Raw genomic sequence first — 22,068 nt, 5'->3', positions numbered from 1 at the left:
AGTTCTAGTAACTAGATTTTCTGACTTAATTACCTATTCGTGTGATTTCGTTGCTTGTTTAGTTCATTTACATATCAGCCTGTTTTTGTTTTTTTCTATCTATTTTTGTAGGTTCTAATCAGGATTCAAAAATCATATATACAATTTATTTATGTTCACTTTATTGTTTTTCAATTAATTTTCAATATGAAACTCTTTCAGATGCCTTTAGTGCATATAGACACCTAGTGACTTAGTAGTGGTGAGTGTGGTGGCCGTAACCATAGTGAGCTCCGCTATGGTATGGACGGTACACGGTCTGGTGGTGGTGGCCATAGCTAGGATCAGCTTCTGGCTCGGCAGATCTCTTGTAGTGGCTGTGAGTGTAGGGGGTGTATTGGTAGGAGTGGTAATACACGGGGTGGTATGACCTGTTGCCATAACTAGCTTCAGCCTCAGCAACGGGGTCAGCAGACCTCTTGTGGTGGTGGTGGACGGAGGTAATGTAGTGGTGTGGTTGGTAGCCGTAGGAATAGGGGCGGTAGTAGTGGACGGGTCCATAGGAGGGCTCTGCTTCAGCCTCAGGCTCGGCGGACCTCTTCTAGTTGTGGTGGATGTGGGGACTGTTGTGGTAGCCGTAGGAATGGGGACGGTAGTGGTAGGAACCGTAAGAGGGTTCGGCTTCAGCCTCAGGCTCGGCGGACCTTTTGTGGTAGGTGTGGTAGGGGTGGTAGTAGGTGCGTGGGTAGTAGGCGTGGTGCTGGACACCGTGGCCATAGCTTAAAGCACGACTTGGCTCCGCCTCTCGCTTCTCAATCTCAGAAGCGCAAGCGGCAGCCACCAGGAGCACAAACACCTGACGGAACACAAAAAGTTGAATAAATTATTTTTGGATTTTTGAAGCAGTACAAAATAAGAACCAATAATCCTGTCCATAGAAGAGTGAACACGTCGAAATTTCACCCACCAAGTACTTCATCTCTGCAGGATCGGTGAGACGGAACAGGCCGATGTGACTCCAGTAATGCGCCCGGCTCCTTATATACGTATTCACACGCAAGGCCTTGAAAGAACTCCGACAAGACAGTATATTACGAAAATAGAAACGCTTTCAATAGGATACGCCCACATGATATGAAGGACTGGCTTCCAGGAAGTTTTTGATGTCATAGTCACTGGTCCTTAATTGATCTCTTTATGCATAAGAATGTACATGTTTACATTAAGATATATATCGTTACTGTTTAGGTACATGTGTGAATGTGTGTATGTGTAATATATATAAACACATGCATATGTATGAATAGACACATATATACATGTATGTGTGTGCGTGTGTAATTATGTATATGTATGTGTATATGCATACATATATATACATATTCATATATTTATTTATACATATGTATACAAATGTGTTTTATCCATCAATAATACACATACGTATATATATGTATGTATATTATATATAATACATGCGTATTATATATAATATTCATACATTTTAAATATCAAATAATTCATACGTATTAAATAAAGCACATACATGTATCCATATTTGAATGTATGTATATATATAGACAGTTTTATATATGTATATAATTAATATGAATACACATTTGGAATATCTGTATTTATATCTGCATATATATAACTGTACTCATATCTATCTATATTATGTATATGTACATCAATGTGTGACTGTGTGTGTCTTTACCTAAGGATGTGTGTATTAATTCAGCCATGCACTGTATAAGTTATTTATGATAGATTAAATGATACATTCACATAAACTCACACTCATATATACTATATATACTATACATACGTATATGTATATATATAGACAGTTTTATATATGTATATATATAGACAGTTTTATATATGTATATATACAGTATATTTACATATACAGGCAAACATACACATGTATATATATATTTTTTTTATTTACACACCAACATACACGCGCACATACATACATACATACATACATACATACATACATACATACATACATACATACATACATACATACATACATACATACATACATACATACATACATACATACATACATACATACATACATACATACATACATACATACATACATACATACATACATACATACATACATACATACATACATACATACATACATACATACATACATACATACATACATACATACATACATACATACATACATACATACATACATACATACATACATACATACATACATACATACATACATACATACATACATACATACATACATACATACATACATACATACATACATACATACATACATACATACATACATACATACATACATACATACATACATACATACATACATACATACATACATACATACATACATACATACATACATACATACATACATACATACATACATACATACATACATACATACATACATACATACATACATACATACATACATACATACATACATACATACATACATACATACATACATACATACATACATACATACATACATACATACATACATACATACATACATACATACATACATACATACATACATACATACATACATACATACATACATACATACATACATACATACATACATACATACATACATACATACATACATACATACATACATACATACATACATACATACATACATACATACATACATACATACATACATACATACATACATACATACATACATACATACATACATACATACATACATACATACATACATACATACATACATACATACATACATACATACATACATACATACATACATACATACATACATACATACATACATACATACATACATACATACATACATACATACATACATACATACATACATACATACATACATACATACATACATACATACATACATACATACATACATACATACATACATACATACATACATACATACATACATACATACATACATACATACATACATACATACATACATACATACATACATACATACATACATACATACATACATACATACATACATACATACATACATACATACATACATACATACATACATACATACATACATACATACATACATACATACATACATACATACATACATACATACATACATACATACATACATACATACATACATACATACATACATACATACATACATACATACATACATACATACATACATACATACATACATACATACATACATACATACATACATACATACATACATACATACATACATACATACATACATACATACATACATACATACATACATACATACATACATACATACATACATACATACATACATACATACATACATACATACATACATACATACATACATACATACATACATACATACATACATACATACATACATACATACATACATACATACATACATACATACATACATACATACATACATACATACATACATACATACATACATACATACATACATACATACATACATACATACATACATACATACATACATACATACATACATACATACATACATACATACATACATACATACATACATACATACATACATACATACATACATACATACATACATACATACATACATACATACATACATACATACATACATACATACATACATACATACATACATACATACATACATACATACATACATACATACATACATACATACATACATACATACATACATACATACATACATACATACATACATACATACATACATACATACATACATACATACATACATACATACATACATACATACATACATACATACATACATACATACATACATACATACATACATACATACATACATACATACATACATACATACATACATACATACATACATACATACATACATACATACATACATACATACATACATACATACATACATACATACATACATACATACATACATACATACATACATACATACATACATACATACATACATACATACATACATACATACATACATACATACATACATACATACATACATACATACATACATACATACATACATACATACATACATACATACATACATACATACATACATACATACATACATACATACATACATACATACATACATACATACATACATACATACATACATACATACATACATACATACATACATACATACATACATACATACATACATACATACATACATACATACATACATACATACATACATACATACATACATACATACATACATACATACATACATACATACATACATACATACATACATACATACATACATACATACATACATACATACATACATACATACATACATACATACATACATACATACATACATACATACATACATACATACATACATACATACATACATACATACATACATACATACATACATACATACATACATACATACATACATACATACATACATACATACATACATACATACATACATACATACATACATACATACATACATACATACATACATACATACATACATACATACATACATACATACATACATACATACATACATACATACATACATACATACATACATACATACATACATGGGTTGGAATCGCATTACAAAGCTATATTCCTTATGACTGCAAAGTTCCGTTCGCCTTATTTTCATGTAAATAAGGGGATAATTGACAACATAAATATTAGAGAATCACACACACATATACTGTACATAAAGGCATTATATTTCAAATCAGTCAGAATCCTACTTGCAATCAGTATCATTATTCAATATCATTATAGTTATTATCATTTTCATTATCACTGATATTGCCCTTTTTAGTTAGGTCATTGTCATTATTTATATTATCAATTATCATTATTATAATTACTGTTACTATTATTACTACCTATATTATAATTCTGCTTGTTTCACTCATACGTTCGCACGTTCCATCTTCAGTATATGAGATTATATAAGGTCGGACAGTAAAAGGAAGGGAAGGGAGAGAAGAAAGGGCTAGGAAAGGGGGAAAGGGAAGTGTCGGGGGCTGAGAGAGGAGAGAGAAGTAAGTAAGGGGAGAGAAAGAGGGAATAGAGAAGGGCTCAGAAGGAAAAGGGGAACAGGAAAAGGGAGAGAAGGGCATTATGGAAGCAAAGAAGGGGGGAGGGTTAAAGAGGAATAGAAGGAAGGTGGGAGGGGGGAGATGTAGGGCTTAAATTGGGAGGAGAAGTAAATATAAGGAAGATTGGGGAGTAAGAGGGGGCGGGGAGGAAGAGCGGGAGAGGGAATGGGAGAGAGGAGACGAGAGGTAGAAGGAAGGTGAAAGAGGGAGGGAGAAGGAGAGAAATGGGAAGGGAAAGGTGTAGGAAGGAGAAAGGGAAAGAGAAAGAGGAGGAGAGAAGTGAGACCCAGTGATACCGAAATCCCTTTTACTTTGGAAATAACTGTCGTATGCTATGTCAGATAACAAGAGTTAAGATTAAACATTTGATGAAGTTGATATATTCTTTCCTGAATTAGTATTTCCACACACATGTGAGTGTATGTATATATGCAGTATATATGTATATATACAGTATATTTACATATACAGGCAAACATACACATGTATATATATATTTTTTTTATTTACACACCAACATACACGCGCACATACATACATACATACATACATATATAGTATATATAGTATATGCATATATATATATATATATATATATATATATATATTGTGATATATGTATAATGTGTATATATGTGTATACATATACAGTGTATATATATGTAGGTATATTTGTGTGTATGTATGTATATATACACTGCGTATATGTATATATATACTAGTGTGTGTATGCATATGTCATGATGCCTTTTGCAATAGGTCCTTGTGTGGGACCATGGGGCACAGTTTGCAGTAACATCTGTCCAACCAGCGGGTGCACCGTGATGCATTATTTGCACAGTCCCCTTGGACGTCTTACTTGCAGTCCCCGTGGACGATCCTTAACCAGTGGATTGTCTCTTCCCGTGATAACCCCGGGCAGAGGAGGCTCCTAGACGAGCTAGGAAAACACTACTTGACCAGATTAATCAGCTCTGCTATGTGGATCTAGAGATGGGTCGAGGAAAATAATACTGATATGCATTTCAAAACGTCATAATTATTATATATTGTACAAGTATCAGATGCACAATTAGTGAACGTCTCACGCCTCATGGAACATGTTTTACTTTATCTGCCTATGTCTATCTTTCGAGGTTCAGTATATCAGTGTCATATTTGGATTATGTAATTTGTTATCATTATTTGTAATCATTAAGTCAAACAATATTAAGTACGGTCACAGTTCCCTAATCGTGTTACTTTATTGCTTGTATAGTTGACTTTCATTTCAATGTTCCATTTTCTCTGTGAAGTTTCATATCAGGATGTTTAAATCATAAATAAAATATATTTAAAATAACTTCATTCGTATATCAGTTTTCAAATAAGCCTTCTTTTAGATATTTCAAAATACCTTAGTGGTGGTGAGTGCGGTAACCGATACCATAGTGAGCTCCGCTAAGGTAAGGACGGTAGATGAAACCAGGATCAGCTTTTGGCTCGGCAGATCTCTTGTAGTGGCTATGAGTGTAAGGGGTGTATTGGTAGGAGTGGTAATACACGGGGTGATATGACCTGTAGCCGTAGATGGCTTCAGCCTCAGCAACGCTTAATTACAATGTGAAAATGTGCAGGCATCTGTATATGTATATATGTACGTTTTCATACAAATATTGATATATATGTATGTATATATAGGCATGTATACCTATATATATATATATATATATATATATATATATATATATATATATATATATATATATACGTGCATATATGAATATAGATGTATATGTAAATATATAGATATACATGATATATCGCACGGGCACACTTACAGACACGCACATATAAGTGTGTATATATATATATATATATATATATATATATATGTGTGTGTGTGTGTGTGTGTGTGTGTGTGTGTGTGTGTGTGTGTCTGTGTGTGTGTGTGTGTTTGTGTGTGTGTGTTTGTGTGTTTGTATCTATATCCCCTTGCCGACGGATACGACGGGTAGACACGGGCTTTGCCCACTGTTAGTACTTGTTTAATTGTTTATACACATAGATGGCTATACTTGTACTAAGTCACCAATGAGCCAGTTAGGAGTACTGCCCGTCTCGCCCGTTCACCCTTTTCTTTGATTTACGAAATATTTTACATTATCTTATTTTGCTGTTACTAATATTAAAATACATTATAATAATTATAATGTTTATAATTAAAATAACACCATCGTTATTATCATCATTCTAATCTAACAAGTTGACCATAACTATTTTTGTTTTCTTTGCCAGTTTTCTTTAGCAGCACTGACGAAAGGAAAGAAATGAAAATGTAGGAAAATACAAACCCTAGCACAAACACCGTATGTTTTTTTCCCTAACAAAACGTGTCAAGTGAGTAGGAAACGGCCTTCCACGTTGAGATTTCAGTCTACTTTAAGCTTTCTCTGGGAAAAAAAAATAAAGGCACCAACAAGCTAAACTTGAGTAAATTCCACCGGTTTGGGTCGATTACATTAATAATTACGATTATTTGATATGTTTATTTGTTAATAGCTGTTGGTGTTTCATTACGTTTCTTCTCATGGACGTCTCCAGAATAAACCCTCGTGGCTGGAAACAAATGGTAGATATATGTAATGTGCTTAGCTTACCTCGAGTAATTCCATTGGTTTCACGATTATCCTTCTAAACAGTCAATGTGACCTGCAAAAACATTAGCTAAAAATCAATTACATTTACTGATTGCAAATGTGTAATTGCTAGCATTTCAGTTTCCATACGAGTATAGTGACTTCAAGCTTGTTTCCAAGTTCACTCCGCTCCTCCGGTAAGATGTTCAATCATGAATATGAAAATATGAAAATGACATGTCAAATCTCAACATTATAATATCACTTTCGAGTTGTGGCATTGCTTGAGGGCGATGGCACTGGCATTTCTCGACTTCCTCTCACGGTTCCAATCAGCTGATGGTGCTGACGACGCACCTGACAAGGCCGGCGACTGAAGGATTAGGCTGTCTCTGGATCGAAGGATGGATGAATGGGTGGAATGGCTTGGTTGCTTTGAGGCTGTGGTTGATTTGGTCGTTTGTCTTTATTCGTATTTATGTTTGTGTTATTTTTTTTTTTTTTTTTTTTTTATGGTTGTGCATATATGTGCAGTGATAATTTCGTCTTGTACATCTGTTCATCTTTCTCAGTGAAACATGTAAAAAGGATTCTTGAATAATAAACATAATTGTTTTAGAAACTCTTTATGACTTCATTACTACTTCTTAAAATAAAACCCTTACTGAGGTTTATGGTATGCAGGTGTGTGTGTGTGTGTTCATTTGTGTTTTTATTTGTATGTACGTGTAAGGTATATTCATATATATGTCCTTTTTGTGGAGATATATAAGCGTGTGGATATGCAATGTGTATATATATATATATATATGTATGTATGCATATCTTATCGTGTATATATCTATATTTTATTAACATTGGTATGATCATTCTGTTTGTTAGTTTGTCATCTTCGTGGTTCTTTACCAGTTTTATTCAGAAATACTGATTACAGCAAAGAAATAAAAGTTTAGAAAAATAACACTAACGCAAGCCCCTTATGTTTTTGCATTTCTTCCTTTCTTTCTGATGAGTCCTGTGAGTCAGGGACAGTCTTCAACACTAAGATTTGCGTCTGTTGAACTAGCCAAAGCTTTCCCTAGGACAAATTTACAGGTACCGACAAGTTGGGCTCGAGTAAATTCCATGGGATTGGCTCGATTACATTTACGATTATGATTATTCGTTTTTTTTTTCTCAACTACAATAACAGATAGTCCTAGTGTTACTGGACACGACATAAAGAATGGTCAAAAGCAAAAACATTACATGTTTGTGTTTAGGTAATATCAGTATACTATAATGACTTTACTTCTCATGGCAGTCCACAGAATAGAATAAACGAGTCGCTGATTACTGAAATATATAGTCAACACACACATGTACGTGTGTATATATGTATATATACTGTTTACATATACAATATATATACATATAATGTACATAACTATAAATATAAGTATATATATACTGTGTAAGTATACATGATTATATATTGTATATGTATATAGTATATATATATAATATATATATATATATATATATATATATGTATGTATGTATAATGTATATTTATATATGTTTGTGTGTGTATGAAAAGAAAAACAGCCACAATATGAAATGAAAAAAACAAAAAAAATCATTTCTTATTTTGGCTATTTTTTCTTTCCATCTCTGTGTGCACTTTACTGTGTTTGTGTTTGTGTTATAGCTGTATGTTCTTTTGTATATAAACATATAAACTATATATACGATATATGTAGATGTGTATATTTAAATAGGTCTTGATGCCCTTTGCAACAGGTCCTTGCGCCAGACCATGGCACAGTTAGCAGGAACAGGGGTACCCGCCGATTGAACCGACATAGTACTTGCTACATGAACAAATCGATATTTCATGTAACATTTCCATGAAGTAAGGTGCAGTTATGCGTACGAGAAGTCAGTCACAGTTGCAAGTACAATAATTTAATTGCTTTACAACTCATATCAAATTATAGTTACCTACAGTTCTAGTAGATATTTCCGTATAGTTTACTTACATATCAGTTTCTTTCTCTATTCCATTTTATCTTTAGTTTCTAATTAGGATTCTTAAGCTTAAGGGAATATAAACACTCAGTGCTTTAGTCATTTTGAGTGTGGTAACCGTAACTATGGTGGTGGACATAGGGAGTGTTGTGGTAGCCGTAGGAATAGGGACGGTAGTAGCCTGGGTAGTGGTAGGAACGGTACGAAGACTAGGCTTCGGCCTCAGAATCGGCAGACCTTTTGTGGTAGGTGTGATAGGGGTGGTAGTAGGTGCGTGGGTAGTAGGCGTGGTGCTGGACACCGTGGCCATAGCTGTAGGAACGACTTGGCTCCGCCTCTCGCTTCACAATCTCAGAAGCGCAAGCGGCAGCCACCAGGAGCACAAACACCTGAAGGAACACAAAGTTAAAACAAACACTCATCGTTCACAAAACAAAATAAACACCATTAATACCACTCACACAAGAGTGAAAACGCTGAAATTTTACCCACCAAGTACTTCATATGGCAGGATTGTTGAGACAGAACAATGCGTCTACCTCCTTATATACTGGTTCTCATACGAGTCCTTAACAAAACACCGACAATAGTGAGAAATTTGAAACTGGCTTTCAGTAGGACACGCCCACATAAGATCAAGAACCACAGGAAATGTCTGGTGTCTCATTCACTGATCTTAATTATCTTATGGGATAAACACTATTAAATAAATGAATTTCCCTACACAGTGCGAATGCCTGTTATAAAGGATTGAAAGTACATAAGGTTAACATGTTTCTAGCTCAATGTCTTTACATAGAAAGATAATGGTTGTAATTTTAGATGAATCTAGACAAATCCACAGGTTTATAGCGCATAGGTTTGTACAAGTATGTATGTACTTATTATGGAGATATATATATGTGTGGGTATGTGATATATATACGCATATCCCATCGTACATTTTATGTATCTGTGCTTCATTATCACTGTTATGATCATTCTGTTTGCTTGTTAGTTTGTCATAACTATACTTTTCTTTGTTCTTTGCCAGTCAGTTTTGTTCAGAAATATTGATCACAGGAAAGAAATACGTGTAGAAAAAAAGACACAAAACAAGCAACCTATGTTTCTCATGTAACACGTTAACTTTAATAATATATCAGTCTGTTGGTGTTCATTATATCAGTGCAATATATGCATGAGATCATTTGCAATCATTATGCTTACAAAAAGCCAGTCACAGTACAATAACTTGTTTGCTTTACACCTCAATTAAAATTACAGTTACCCAAAGTTCTAGTTACCTATTTCTGTTATTTCGTTGCTTGCTTGTATAGTTCACTTACATATCAATATGTTAATTTTCCATTTTCTCTCTAGTTTCTAATCAGGATTCGTAAATCATAAATAATGTTCATTTCCATTAACTTTATTATTTTTAAGTTCAGGGAATAGAAACACCCAGTACCTTAGTGGTGGTGAGCACGGTAACCGTAACCATAGTGAGCTCCGCTATGGTAGGGATGGTACGCGGTCTGGTGGTGGTGGCCATAGCTAGGATCGGCTTCTGGCTCAGCAAATCTCTTGTAGTGGCTGTGAGTGTAGGGGGTGTATTGATAAGAGTGGTGATACACGGGGTGGTATGACCTGTAACCGTAGCTGGCTTCAGCCTCAGCAACGGGGTCAGCAGACCTCTTGTGGTGGTGGTGGACGGAGGGAATATAGTGGTGTGATTGGTAGCCGTAGGAATAGGGGCGATAGTAGTTGGAGGAGCCGTAAGAGGGCTCGGCTTCGGCCTCAGGTTCGGCGGACCTCTTGTAGTGGTGGTGGACATAGGGAGTGTTGTGGTAGCCGTAGGAATAGGGACGGTAGTAGCCTGGGTAAGAAGGCTCGGCATCAGCTTCAGGCTCAGCGGACCTCTTGTGGAAACGGTGGTAAGGGTGGTAGTATGTGCGGGGGTAGGCGTGGTGTTGAAGACCGTAGCCATAGCTGTAGGCACGACTTGGCTCCGCCTCTCGCTTCTCCACCTCAGAAGCGCAAGCGGCAGCCACCAGGAGCACAAACACCTGAGAATGCACAATGTCAAATTAAACACGTATTTTAGAAATCCGTCACTCTACAAAACAAACAACATTAATCCTGTTCACAGAAGAGCGATCATGCCGAAAGTCTACCCACCAAGTACTTCATCTCTGCAGGATTGGTGAGACGGAACAGGGCGATGTGACTCCAGCAATGCGTCTGGCTCCTTATATACCGCTTCCAACGGAAGACCTTGACAAAACGCCGACAAGTCAGTACATTACAAAAATAGAAACTGGCACGCTTACATGATATGAAGGACCCGCTTCCAGGAATAACCTGGGTGTCTTCATTATTGATTATTAATCCCCTATAAGCGACTAAGAGTTCCTTGAAGTAAAGAATTATCCTTGCACATCTGCGACTGCCGCGATGGAAAAAAAAAAATAGATAAATAAAAAAAAAAATCAAAGCCTTACTTTTTTCGCGCCTAAAGGAACATGTCGACTGATGTACAACAGATTTATATATGTGTGTGTGTGTATCCTTTATCAATTGGTTTATATTTGTACTTGTTTAAGTATGCATGGTTGTATTTTCCTGTGTATGCATGCATGTGTATAGTCATGCTTATGTATATATACGCATATGTATATATTCCTTCATCTATTGGTTATTCATGTACCTGTGCACATATGAATGCATCTATATATGTATATATGTACGTATACATATACATATAAATATATATGAATGAATACATATATACATACATATATGTATATATGTATGTATATATAGGCATGTATACCCATATATACGTGTATATATAAATATAGATATATATATGATATATTACATGCACATAATCATAGACACACACATATATATGTATACATAGTTCTGTGTGTATATCTATATATAATATGTATATATATACGTTTGTGTCTGCAATTTTTATATTTATACATATATAAACAGTTGTGTGTGTGTTTATGTGTGTGTTTTTATATACATACATCTGTGTGTAATATATATACACATATGCACCTAAATAAACAGATCGACTGATGTACAGCAGCTTAAATGTATATATTCTTTCATTTATTGGTTTATTCTGTGTATGTATGCATTTCCTTGAATAGACATGTATATATTATGTATGTGTATAAGTATACATTATGCACGTACATCTATATATATATAAGTATACAAATGTGTATATATATATGTATATTCACATATCTATTGGTTTATTTATGTGCCTCTGTATATATACATGTATGCATACATCTATATGCATACATATACATATATACATATAGATATAGATATATGTGTATATATAGACATATCTATCAACTGTTTATATATGTATATATACACATATATATAAAGATAGATATACATGATATATCACATACACACACATACATGCACACATACAGACACATATCAGTGTATGCGTGTAATATATATAAATGTGTGTGTGTTTGTAATATTTCTACATACATATATATACATATATATACATACACATATATATAAATATACATATACCTACATGTGTGTATTTATATATACATATATATGTGTGTCTGTGTATATTCATATATACAGGATAAATTAATGTGCGTGTACATAAATAAAAATAAATTACTATATATATACATATGTATATACATATATATGAATATATGTGCATGTGTATACTGTATATATATCATCGTTATTATCACCATTCTATCTAATAGGTTGGCCATAACTATATATTTTTTTTTATTTATTTAGCAGTATTGACGACAGAAAAGAAATGAAAATGTAGGAAAATACAAACCCTAACACAAACACCGTATGTTGTTTTGCCTGTTAGTTCTTCCTGATGCCTTCCCTAACAAAATGTGTCTAGTGAGTAGGAAACGGCCTATGGAAACTAATATGCTTCTAAACAATCAATGTGCAACTGCAAGAACATTTTAAATTACCTAAAAATCTATTACAGTTACTAATTATAAATGTGTAATTGCTAACATTTCAGTTTCCTTACGAGTATAGTTACTTCAAGCTTGCTTCCAAGTTCACTCCGCTCCTCCTGTAGTATGTTCACTCATTATAATATCACTTCCGAGTTGTGGCATTGCTTGAGGGCGATGGCACTGGCATTTCTTGACTTCCTCTCACGGTTCCAATCAGCTGATGATGCTGACAACGCAGCTGACAAGGCCGGCGTCTGAAGGATGAGTCTGTCTCTCTCTGGATCGAAGGGTGAATGTGTATGTATATATGTATGCATATCTTATCATGTATGTATATTTATTCTATTAACATTGGTATGATCAATCCCTTTGTTAGTTTGTCATAACTATATTTTCGTGGTTCTTTACCAGTTTTGTTCAGAAATACTGATCACAGCAAAGAAATACAAGTTTAGAAAAATAATACTAACACAACCAACTTATGTTTTTGCATTTCTTCATTTCTTCCTGACGAGTCCGTGAGTCAGGGACAGTCTTCAACACTAAGATTTGCGTTTGTAGAACTATTCAAAGCGTTCTCCGGGACAAATTTACAGGTACAGACAAGTTACGCGCGAGTTAATTTCATAGGATTCGTTCTTTTTCTCAACTACAATGACAGATAGTGCTAGTGTCATTGGACACGTCAGAAGGAATTGGTCAAAAGCAAAAACATTAGATGCTTGTTTTTAGATTATATTATTGTACTATAATGACTTCTCATACTTCTCATGGCAGTCCACAGAATACAATAACCTAGTCGCTGATTACTGAACTATATAGTCAAAACACGCACATGTACGTGTGTATATATGTATATATATTGTTTAAATATACGATATATATATATAATGTACATAACTATAAATACAAGTATATATATACTGTGTATGTAAACATGATTATATACTGTATATGTATATAGTGTATATATACTATATATATGTATGTATAATGTATGTTTATATCTATGTTTGTGTGTGTATGAAAAGAAAAACAGCCACAAAATTATTTCCTTTCCTATTTTGGCTGCTTTCCTTTTCATCTTTGTGTGCACGTTACTGTGTTTGTGTATGTTCTTGTATATATATACATATATACTATATATACTATATATGTAGATATGTATTTATATAGGTCTCGATGCCCTTTGCAACAGGTCCTTGCGCCAGACCATGGAACAGTTGGCAGGAACAGGGGTACCCGCCGATTAAACCGACATAGTACAAGCTACATGAGCAATTCGATACTTCATGTAATATTTCCATGAAGTAAGGTGCAATTATGCGTACGAGAAGTCAGTCAGTTACAAATGCAATAACGCAATCGCTTTACAATTCAAATCAAATTATAGTTACCTACAGTTCTAGTGGATATTTGCGTATAGTTCACTTACATATCAGTATCTTTCTCTGTTCCATTTTCTCCCTAGTTTCTAATTAGGATTCTTAAATCATATATATAATTCTTTTTGACTGATTTTATTGTTTTTAAATAGATTTTCATTATAAAGATCTTTCAGATAACTTCAGAGCATATAAACACCCAGTGCCTTAGTGGTGAGTGTGGTAACCGTAACCATAGTGAGCTCCGCTATGGTGGGGACGGTACACGGACTGGTGGTGGTGGCCATAGCTGGAACTAGGATCAGCTTCTGGCTCGGCAGATCTCTTGTAGTGGCTGTGAGTATAGGGTGTGTATTGGTAGGGGTGGTATGACCTGTAGCCGTAGCTAGCTTCAGCCTCAGCAACGGGGTCAGCAGACCTCTTGTGGTGGTGGTGGTGGACGGAGGGAATATAGTGGTGTGGTTGGTAGCCGTAGAAATAGGAGGAACCGTAAGAAGGCTCTGCTTCGGCCTCAGGCTCAGCGGACCTCTTGTGGTGGTGGTGGACATAGGGCGTGTTGTGGTAGCCGTAGGAATAGGGACTGTAGTATCCTGGGTAGTGGTAGGAACGGTACGAAGGCTCGGCTTCGGCCTCAGGATCGGCGGACCTCTTGTGGTAGGTATGATAGGGGTGGTAGGAGGTGCTTGGGTAGTAGGCGTGGAGCTGGACACCGTGGCCATAGCTGTAGGCACGACTTGGCTCCGCCTCTCGCTTCTCCACCTCAGAAGCGCAAGCGGCAGCCACCAGGAGCACAAACACCTGAAGGTACACAATGTTAACTCAAACACGCATCGGTCACAAAACAAAATAAACACCATTAATACCACTCACACAAGAGTGAAAACGCTGAAATTTTACCCACCAAGTACTTCATCTCTGCAGGATTGGTGAGACAGAACAAGGTGATGTGACTCCGGCAATGCGTCTATCTCCTTATATACCAGTTCTCATACGAGTCCCTGAATAAACGCCGACAATAGTGAGAAATTAGCTCAATGTCTTTACATATATATATATATATATATATATATATATATAATGGTTGTAATTTTGGATGAGTATAGACAAATCCACAGGTTTATAGCGTATGGATCCGTATATGTATTTGTATATGTATATACATACTGTGGATATATGTGTGGGTATGTAATGTATATGCATATCATATCGTACATTTTATATATCTGTATTTCATTATCATTGCTATGATCATTCCATTTATTTGTTAGTTTACCATATCTATACTTTTCTTTCTTTGCCAGTCAGTTTTGTTCAGAAATATTGATCACAGGAGAGAAATACTAGTGTAGAAAAATGACACTAAAACAAGCAACCTATGTTTCTGAATTTGGTCAGTTCTTCCTGACATGTCCGTGAGTCAGGGACAGCCTTCAATTCAGAAATTTGCGTCTGTAGAACTACACAAAGCTTTCTCTGTAACAAATTTACAGGAACCGTGTTAGGGTAATATTATCCAACACTATAATGACGCTGATTCTCATGGCAGTCCATAGAATAGAAATAAACTTGTCGCTTATTAATGATATATAAAGCCCACACACATACACATACGTATGTATATATGTATATATACTGTATATATACTATATATAACTTGCACATAAATATATATATGTATGTATAAAGTATATATACAATATCTAAATAGATTTACAGTATGTATGTATATATTCGTATGTTTATATATTATAAATGTTTACACAGTATATGTACAAATATATATGTGTGTGTCTTTATTTGCATATATGCATGTACGTGTGTAAGCTGTATATGTATGTATAAATATGTATTAAAGAAAACAGCCACAAACAAAATGAAATAATAATGTTTCACTTCTTATTATGGCCGTTTTTCTATTTATCTGTGTGTATACGTCACTGTGTTTGTGTTCATATATTTATGTATGTTTCTATATTTATATATACATATATACTATATATATGCTATATATAGATGTGTGTATCTATATAGGTTTTGATGCCTTTTGCAACAGGTCCTTGCTCCGAGCCATGGGGACAGTCAGCAGGAACGTGTCCAATCATCGGGTACACCGCTGGTTGGACCGGCATACGACCTTCTACTTGCACAATCCGATGCCGCCAAATTGAGCTTCAGGGGCACCTGGCTCGCTTCCCCCTTGGACGATCCTTGTCCAACAGACTGTCTCTTCCCGAGATATATGCATATTACATATTGCAGAAATGTGAGTTGAACAAGTATAGAACTTCTCACATCTCATATAACACGCTTACTTTATCTATTCATCTATCTATCTGTTGGTGTTAATTTGCAATTATTATGTTTAAAACAAAGTCAGTCACACTTACAAGTACAATAACTTGATGTTTTACACCTCAATTAAGATTAGTTATCCACAGTTCTAGTTTGTTTGTTTGTGTTTGTTTTCTGACTGCCAGTTACGTATTTGTATTATTTCGTTACTTGTATAGTTCACTTACATATCAATATGTTTCTTTTCCATTTTCTCTCTAGCTTCTAATCAGGATTTTTAAATCATAAATATTGTTTATTTCCATTTTATTACTTAAAGTCATTTTTCAAAATAAAACAGATAGCTTCAGGGAATATAAACACCCAGTACCTTAGTAGTGGTGAGCACGGTAACCGTAACCATAGTGAGCTCCGCTATGGTGGGGACGGTACACGGTCTGGTGGTGGTGGCCATAGCTAGGATCAGCTTCTGGCTCAGCAGATCTCTTGTAGTGGCTGTGAGTGTAGGGGGTGTATTGGTAGGAGTGGTGATACACGGGTTGGTATGACCTGTAACCGTAGCTGGCTTCAGCCTCAGCAACGGGGTCAGCAGACCTCTTGTGGTGGTGGTGGACGGAGGGAATATAGTGGTGTGATTGGTAGCCGTAGGAATAGGGGCGATAGTAGTTGGAGGAGCCGTAAGAGGGCTCGGCTTCGGCCTCAGGTTCGGCGGACCTCTTGTAGTGGTGGTGGACATAGGGAGTGTTGTGGTAGCCGTAGGAATAGGGACGGTAGTAGCCTGGGTAAGAGGGCTCGGCATCAGCCTCAGGCTCAGCGGACCTCTTGTAGTGGTGGTGGACATAGGGAGTGTTGTGGTAGCCGTAGGAATAGGGACGGTAGTAGCCTGGGTAAGAAGGCTCGGCATCAGCCACAGGCTCAGCGGACCTCTTGTAGTGGTGGTGGACATGGTGGTAAGGGTGGTAGTATGTGCGGGGGTAGGCGTAGTGTTGAAGACCGTACCCATGGCTTAAAGCACGACTTGGCTCCGCCTCTCGCTTCTCCACCTCAGAAGCGCAAGCGGCAGCCACCAGGAGCACAAACACCTGAGAATACACAATTTCAAATTAAACACGTACTTTAGTAATCAGTCACTCTACAAAACAAAAAACATTAATCCTGTTCACAGAAGAGCGATCATGCCGAAAGTCTACCCACCAAGTACTTCATCTCTGCAGGATTGGTGAGACGGAACAGGGCGATGTGACTCCGGCAATGCGTCTAGCTCCTTATATACCTCTTCCCACGCAAGACCTTGACAGAACGCCGACAAGTCAGTACGTTATAAAAATAGAAACTGGCTTTGGTTAAGACACGCCTCCAGGAATTACCTGGATGTCTTCATCATTGATCATTATTAATTCCCTACAAGCGACTAAGAGCTCCTTGAAGTAAAGAATTATCCTTGCACATCTGCGACTGACGCAATTGAAAAAAATGATATTTTTTTACGCGCCTAAAGAAACAGATCGACTGATGTACAGCAGATTTATACATATGTGTGTGTCCTTTATTCTCTTGTTTATTTATGTACCTGTGTATGTATGCATGTATGTATTTCCCTGTGTATGTATTCATGTATATAGGCATGCATATGTATATATACGCATATATATATATTCCTTCATCTATTGTTTATTCATGTACCTGTGCATATATGAATACATCTTTATATGCATATATGTACGTTTACATATGCATATAAATATATATGTATGTATACATGTATACATACATATATGTATATATGTATGTATATATAGGCATGTTTACCTATATATACGTGTATATATAAATATAGATATACATATATCATATGCGCATAAGCACAGACACACACATATATATGTATACGTATTTCTGTGTGTATATCTATATGTAATATGTATGTATGTGTGTATATATATATATCTATGTTTGTGTCTGCAAAATTTATATTTATAGATATATAGACAGTTGTGTGTGTGTTTATGTGTGTTTTTGTATACATACATCTATGTGTAATAAATATTCACATATTCACCTAAATAAAAAGATCGACTGATGTACAGCAGCTTAAATGTATATATTCTTGTATTTATTGGTTTATATGTGCCTATATATATATATATATATATATATATATATATGAACGTATATATATATATTTTTTTTTTTTTTTTGTATATGCATGCATGTATGCATGTCCTTCAATAGACATGTATATATTATATATGTATATAAGTATACATTATGCACGTACATCTATCTATATATATACGTATGCAAATGTATGTATGTATATATATTGATATATCTATTGGTTTATTTATGTGCCTCCGAATATATACATGTATGCATGCATCTATATGCATACACATACATATAGATATATTTATTTGTATATATAGACATATCTATCAACAGTATATATATATATATGTATATATACATCTATATATATATTAATGTAGATATACATGATATATCACATACACACACATACACACATTTACACATACAGACCCATATCAGTGTGTGTGTGTGATATATAAATGTGTGTCTTTGTAATATTCATACATTTATATATGCATACACACATATATATATATACATATGTGTGTTTATATATATATACATATATATGTGTGTGTTCATATATACAGGATAAATGGATGTGCGTGTGCAAAGATATAAATAAATAACTATATACATATATACATATGTATATACATATATATGAATATATGTGCGTGTATACTGTATATAATCGTTATTATCCCCATTCTATCCAATAAGTTCTCACATCTCATATAACACGCTTACTTTATCTATTCATCTATCTATCTGTTGGTGTTCATTTGCAATTATTATGTATATAACAAAGTCAGTCACACTTACAAGTACAATAACTTGATGTTTTACACCTCAATTAAGATTAGTTATCCACAGTTCTAGTTTGTGTGTTTGTTTTCTGACTGCCAGTTACGTATTTGTATTATTTCGTTACTTGTATAGTTCACTTACATATCAATATGCTTCTTTTCCATTTTCTCTCTAGCTTCTCATCAGGATTCTTAAATCATAAATAATGTTCATTTCCATTAAGTTTTATTACTTTTAAATCATTTTTCAAAATTAAACAGATAGCTTCAGGGAATATAAACACCCAGTACCTTAGTAGTGGTGAGCACGGTAACCGTAACCATAGTGAGCTCCGCTATGGTGGGGACGGTACACGGTCTGGTGGTGGTGGCCATAGCTAGGATCAGCTTCTGGCTCAGCAGATCTCTTGTAGTGGCTGTGAGTGTAGGGGGTGTATTGGTAGGAGTGGTGATACACGGGTTGGTATGACCTGTAACCGTAGCTGGCTTCAGCCTCAGCAACGGGGTCAGCAGACCTCTTGTGGTGGTGGTGGACGGAGGGAATATAGTGGTGTGATTGGTAGCCGTAGGAATAGGGGCGATAGTAGTTGGAGGAGCCGTAAGAGGGCTCGGCTTCGGCCTCAGGTTCGGCGGACCTCTTGTAGTGGTGGTGGACATAGGGAGTGTTGTGGTAGCCGTAGGAATAGGGGCGGTAGTAGCCTGGGTAAGAAGGCTCGGCATCAGCCTCAGGCTCAGCGGACCTCTTGTGGAAACGGTAGTAAGGGTGGTAGTATGTGCGTGGGTAGGCGTGGTGTTGAAGACCGTGCCCATAGCTTAAAGCACGACTTGGCTCCGCCTCTCGCTTCTCCACCTCAGAAGCGCAAGCGGCAGCCACCAGGAGCACAAACACCTGAGAATACACAATTTCAAATTAAACACGTACTTTAGTAATCAGTCACTCTACAAAACAACATTAATCCTGTTCACAGAAGAGCGATCATGCCGAAAGTCTACCCACCAAGTACTTCATCTCTGCAGGATTGGTGAGACGGAAAAGGGCATTGACTCCGGAATGCGTCGGCTCCTTTTAAACCTCTTTTTCCCCGAAGCCTTGACAAGCGCCGAAATCAAACGTTATGAAATAGAAACTGGCTTTGGTTAAAAACACGCCCCCATGAACGAAGTACCCCCTCCAGGAATTACCGGATGCTTCATCAATGAACAAAATTAAAACCCCCACAAGCGACTAAGAGCCCTTAATAAAGAAAACCTTGCACACACGACTGACTCATTTGGATTTTTCTACATAAAGAAACAATCGACATGTACAGAGATTTAATAAAATATATATAAAATATATTATATAAAAATATATATATTATATATTTATAAATAAAAAATTACATGTTGTAATTGTTTATTCCCTTGGTTATTTATGTTGTATTATTTTCCGTGTATGTATGCATGTATTTATTTTCCGGGGTAAGTATGCATTTTTTATTTTCCTTGATAGTGAGTATTTTCGAAAGAATTTTTGTATTTTCCGAGTATGCTATGCATGTAATATTTTTTTCCTTTTTGTTTTTGGAGTATTTTTTGTATGATGGGATGTATGTATTTTCCTGTGTAGTTGCATGTATGTATTTTTCCTGTGATGTTGCAAGATTTTTTTTCCCGTGTAAAAAAACATGATGAAATTTTTTCCCGTTTATGTATGCATGTATTTTTTCTTTTTGTTGTGGCAG

The 22,068-nt window shown here is 35.1% G+C and overlaps 5 protein-coding genes across 5 annotated transcripts; all 5 read right to left on the bottom strand.

The window, feature by feature from the left end:
* Window positions 1-139: 139 nt before the first annotated feature.
* LOC125038819 (integumentary mucin C.1-like) lies at window positions 140-982 on the bottom strand. Its single transcript, XM_047632415.1, has 2 exons — window positions 947-982; window positions 140-835 (listed from the first exon to the last, which is right to left on the bottom strand). The coding sequence occupies exon 2, from the start codon at window positions 754-756 to the stop codon at window positions 208-210; it is 549 nt and encodes a 182-aa protein (XP_047488371.1). The 5' UTR covers window positions 757-835; window positions 947-982; the 3' UTR covers window positions 140-207.
* A 10,200-nt stretch (window positions 983-11,182) lies between these two features.
* On the bottom strand, window positions 11,183-12,192 carry LOC125039173 (histidine-rich glycoprotein-like). Its single transcript, XM_047632948.1, has 2 exons — window positions 11,948-12,192; window positions 11,183-11,835 (listed from the first exon to the last, which is right to left on the bottom strand). The coding sequence occupies exons 1-2, from the start codon at window positions 11,957-11,959 to the stop codon at window positions 11,239-11,241; spliced, it is 609 nt and encodes a 202-aa protein (XP_047488904.1). The 5' UTR covers window positions 11,960-12,192; the 3' UTR covers window positions 11,183-11,238.
* Window positions 12,193-15,274: 3,082 nt separating this feature from the next.
* On the bottom strand, window positions 15,275-16,113 carry LOC125039205 (histidine-rich glycoprotein-like). Its single transcript, XM_047632990.1, has 2 exons — window positions 16,054-16,113; window positions 15,275-15,950 (listed from the first exon to the last, which is right to left on the bottom strand). Exons 1-2 carry the CDS (start codon window positions 16,063-16,065, stop codon window positions 15,360-15,362), a joined length of 603 nt encoding a protein of 200 aa, XP_047488946.1. The 5' UTR covers window positions 16,066-16,113; the 3' UTR covers window positions 15,275-15,359.
* Window positions 16,114-17,733: 1,620 nt separating this feature from the next.
* Window positions 17,734-18,793, bottom strand: LOC125038821 (histidine-rich glycoprotein-like). Its single transcript, XM_047632417.1, has 2 exons — window positions 18,639-18,793; window positions 17,734-18,526 (listed from the first exon to the last, which is right to left on the bottom strand). Exons 1-2 carry the CDS (start codon window positions 18,648-18,650, stop codon window positions 17,816-17,818), a joined length of 723 nt encoding a protein of 240 aa, XP_047488373.1. The 5' UTR covers window positions 18,651-18,793; the 3' UTR covers window positions 17,734-17,815.
* A 1,760-nt stretch (window positions 18,794-20,553) lies between these two features.
* On the bottom strand, window positions 20,554-21,370 carry LOC125038824 (histidine-rich glycoprotein-like). Its single transcript, XM_047632421.1, has 2 exons — window positions 21,342-21,370; window positions 20,554-21,233 (listed from the first exon to the last, which is right to left on the bottom strand). The coding sequence occupies exons 1-2, from the start codon at window positions 21,351-21,353 to the stop codon at window positions 20,637-20,639; spliced, it is 609 nt and encodes a 202-aa protein (XP_047488377.1). The 5' UTR covers window positions 21,354-21,370; the 3' UTR covers window positions 20,554-20,636.
* Between the last annotated feature and the right edge of the window lie 698 nt (window positions 21,371-22,068).

The sequence above is a fragment of the Penaeus chinensis genome, chromosome 26 (assembly GCF_019202785.1).
Source record: "Penaeus chinensis breed Huanghai No. 1 chromosome 26, ASM1920278v2, whole genome shotgun sequence".
Taxonomy (NCBI): domain Eukaryota; kingdom Metazoa; phylum Arthropoda; class Malacostraca; order Decapoda; family Penaeidae; genus Penaeus; species Penaeus chinensis.
Note: the sequence above shows the minus strand (reverse complement) of the source record. Positions and strands in the feature narration are given on the sequence as shown.